The 3,276-nt window shown below is 43.7% G+C and overlaps 1 protein-coding gene across 1 annotated transcript; it reads right to left on the reverse strand.

Moving 5' to 3' along the window:
• Window positions 1-2,156: 2,156 nt before the first annotated feature.
• On the reverse strand, window positions 2,157-2,519 carry LOC136536361 (auxin-responsive protein SAUR71-like). Its single transcript, XM_066528683.1, has one exon. The coding sequence runs from the start codon at window positions 2,517-2,519 to the stop codon at window positions 2,157-2,159; it is 363 nt and encodes a 120-aa protein (XP_066384780.1).
• Window positions 2,520-3,276: the final 757 nt, after the last annotated feature.

Here is a 3,276-nt window from a genome sequence, read left to right on the forward strand (position 1 = left end):
ATAAAAATGATTACAAGGCACAACCCAAAGATTTTGTCGTGGAAGAAAAAGAATATATGAGATGTTGTCTGTAGAAATCTATTTATGGGTTAAAACAAGTCTTTAGACAGTAGTATTTGAAGTTGATGAAACGATTAGAAAGTTTGAGTTTTAAAGAAAATGAGAAGGACAATAGCGTTTATGCAAAGTTCAAGAATGGAAAATTCATTTTTCACATCCTGTCATTGGAGAAGAAGTTTTGTCCTCAAGTTTCAATGTAAATGATCTTGGTGAAGCGTCATTGGTTCTAGGAATCGAAATTCATCAAGATAGAAGAAAAGGGGGTATTAGGACTATCGCAAAGGCGTACATCAAAAAGATTCTAAAGAAATAAAGTATGCATGCGAGTAAATCTATGCCTGCTCCTATAGTCAAGGGTAATAGATTTAGAAACTTTAAGTGTTCCAGGAACCAATATGAGATCGATCAAATGAACATAGTTCCATACGCTTCAGCTGTTGGAAGCTTGATGAGTGTATAAGTACAAGTAAGAACTTACCTTGACGTAATTTACGTATCTGTGATATTTTGGTAGAAGTCTAGTTCAGATATAGATTATTAGAATGGAGTTGAGAATGTCTTGTAATTTTGTAAAGTATCATAGGCCTCATGGTGAGTAAGAAAGAACAAGTACTCTCAAATAGTTGAGAGTATAAATGTTAAGTCTTAGCGAGATGTATAGTGAAATCTATAGTAGTTGTTAACACTCGTAATTGTAGTATTTTTGTGGAAAAGCTTCAAAGAAACAGTTATGGTGTCATCAATGATGCATATCATAGTATAGCTTGTCATGAGGCTTAAGGAACATGCAAAAGGAGGTTAAAGTAATTTGTATCGGGATTTAACAATGGTAGACAACAACAATAACCATTTAAAGTAAGTTAACTCCTAAGATAACATAACGGGTCAAGTGTGCTGCCAAACACATTGACACTAAGTTATATATTGTAAAAGAGAAAATCCAAAATTATTTTGAAAACATTGAGCACATAAATATCGAGTAAGTACTTGCAGATCCGCTTACCAAAGGCTTATCACCCAGTGCGTTCAGAGAACATACAATCGACATGGTTTATGGAAAAGCCTATAATTTCTGGATACTAAGGACCTAGTTGAGTATCTGTTTTAAAACAGAGAGGTGCATTATAGCTGTTAAATCTAATGGCAACTGACCGTGACGATGAAGCACTCTCTATGCACTGATCTGTGATGTAATGGAAAAAAGAAAAAGAAAGTTAAGTTTAAGTCATAAGGTGAGATCAATGGGGAGAATGTTAGGTTGATCTCCACCAATTGGCCCAACGGTCAATTGGATCCTTGATCCACGTCCTGATCAGGGGTGCTCAGCCTTTCTATTGGCTAATGGCCCCCTGTCGCGATACGCAATAAATAGAAGGTGGGGGCTGAGGCTCGAGACATAAGGTTCACCGCAACCGTCAGTTCCTCACCGATGTCCTATCTCTAGACTGATCGAGAGGGGCGCAGTGAGTGACGGCAAGTGTCATCGTCTTCGCCGCAGCCACAGCACCACACCTGCAGTGCTGCTACCTACGACGACTTAGCGGACACGTCACGGCTACCTCTGCTACAACTCCCGTGGCCATGTCGCGGTGGCGCAGTAGACGTGACTGTGCATGGCAAGATACATCATCAAATATTCTATCTAAACTAAGTATTACCCACTAATGTACGTACTTTCAGATCTGTCAATTGTAACCGAACTGGAACAGAAATCCAAATCGTCCTCGCGGGTTCCTGCCGCGCCCCAATTCTACCCTTCCCCTGTTCCAGTTCTGCCTTCCCCTGCTCCAATTTCTGCTACCCTTCGTCTACTCTATCGTCGATCATCACACATACTGTACGAAATAGCCGATAAGCGTGAGACTTCAAAATTATAACCATCGATCGTTGTATATATATGTTCATCAAAGAATTTAATCGACCTAACAAAGAACAAACTAGTTTCATATATCTATGTACTCCTACATACAGATAAACTGAAGCTGCTGTGCTGTCTAGCTAAGCCTGTTCGTTTGGCTGTGGCTTGTCGTAAATGATCGTAAATTTTTAGTCGAAATAGTATTTTTCTCTTACGCAAATCAGCCAACAGTACTTCTTCACGAACCAAACGATACGAACCAACCAACCGACCAGACTGACGAGCTGATGCCGCATCGTCTGTGCATGGCGCCGTCGAGGACCTGGCGGAAGTGGCCGGCGTCACAGGGCACCCGCAGCACGCCCGGCTGGCCGTACCCGTACCGCTGCGCCGCCATGTCCAGCAGCTCCGCGACGGAAGGGTCGCTGAGCAGCCGCACCGGCACCAGCACGCGCTCGCCATGATCGCCCGAGTCGTCCCCGCCGGCGAGCAGCATCGGGACGTGCCCTCGCGGGACAACGACCTTCTCCTCCTCGGCGGCGCCCCGGGTGGGCGATTCCGCCTGGCCGCCGCCGCTGCCCGTCTTCCTCTTCCAGGACATCATGACGCTGCCGCTGCTGCGAGCTAGAGCGATTGAAGTCGGTCCTCGCTTACGGTAGTTCGTTCTTGCGCGCGCTGGGTTGTCGTCAGCTGCGGGGAAGGCGTAGGAGGGACGAATTTATAGGGTGGGCGGGTGGGGATTGGGATTGCGTGACAGCAGGTTTGACGCGACGACGACGAGTGAGATCGACGAACGATGACAAGGGCTCGGTTCGTCGCGGGCGTCCACGCAACGCACGGGCGCGGTCCGAAAATATTCCGCTCCGAACGATCGGACAGGAGCCGCGCGCCGATGTTTTCTGCGCAGTGATTCCCGTGCGATTCCACGCAGTGATTCCCGCGCGATCCTGTGCTTCATCCGCAGCATCGCGCTGACGCGAATACGTACGAAACTGGCTGGACGCGATTCTCCTGCGAGCATTAGGCAGGTACGTGTTTCCTTTCTTATTATACTTCTTTTTTTCTTGTTTCTTTTCCTTGGTTTTTCTTTCAGTTTTTATTTTTATATTTTTTATTTCTTGTTTCCTTTTCTAATTATGTTTTTTCTTTGTTTCATGTTTTCTATTTTTTAATCTTGTTTATTTTCCCCCTTTTTCTTGTAGTTTTTGCTTTCTTTTTTTCTTATCCTTCTTTTCCATGCTTCGATTTATTTTTATTTTTGTTTATGTGAATTATTATTATTCTTTCTTTTTCTTTTTCTTTCTTTTCGTTCATTCATTTTTATTTTCTTTTTCTATTTTATGTGTTTATTTATTATT

This window comes from Miscanthus floridulus, chromosome 2 (genome assembly GCF_019320115.1).
Source record: "Miscanthus floridulus cultivar M001 chromosome 2, ASM1932011v1, whole genome shotgun sequence".
Classification (NCBI taxonomy): Eukaryota; Viridiplantae; Streptophyta; class Magnoliopsida; order Poales; family Poaceae; genus Miscanthus; species Miscanthus floridulus.

What these genes read in the sequence shown, in the direction of transcription:
- LOC136536361 (XM_066528683.1), bottom strand. Translation starts at nt 2,519, where the DNA reads ATGTCCTGGAAGAGGAAGACGGGCAGCGGCGGCGGCCAGGCGGAATCG.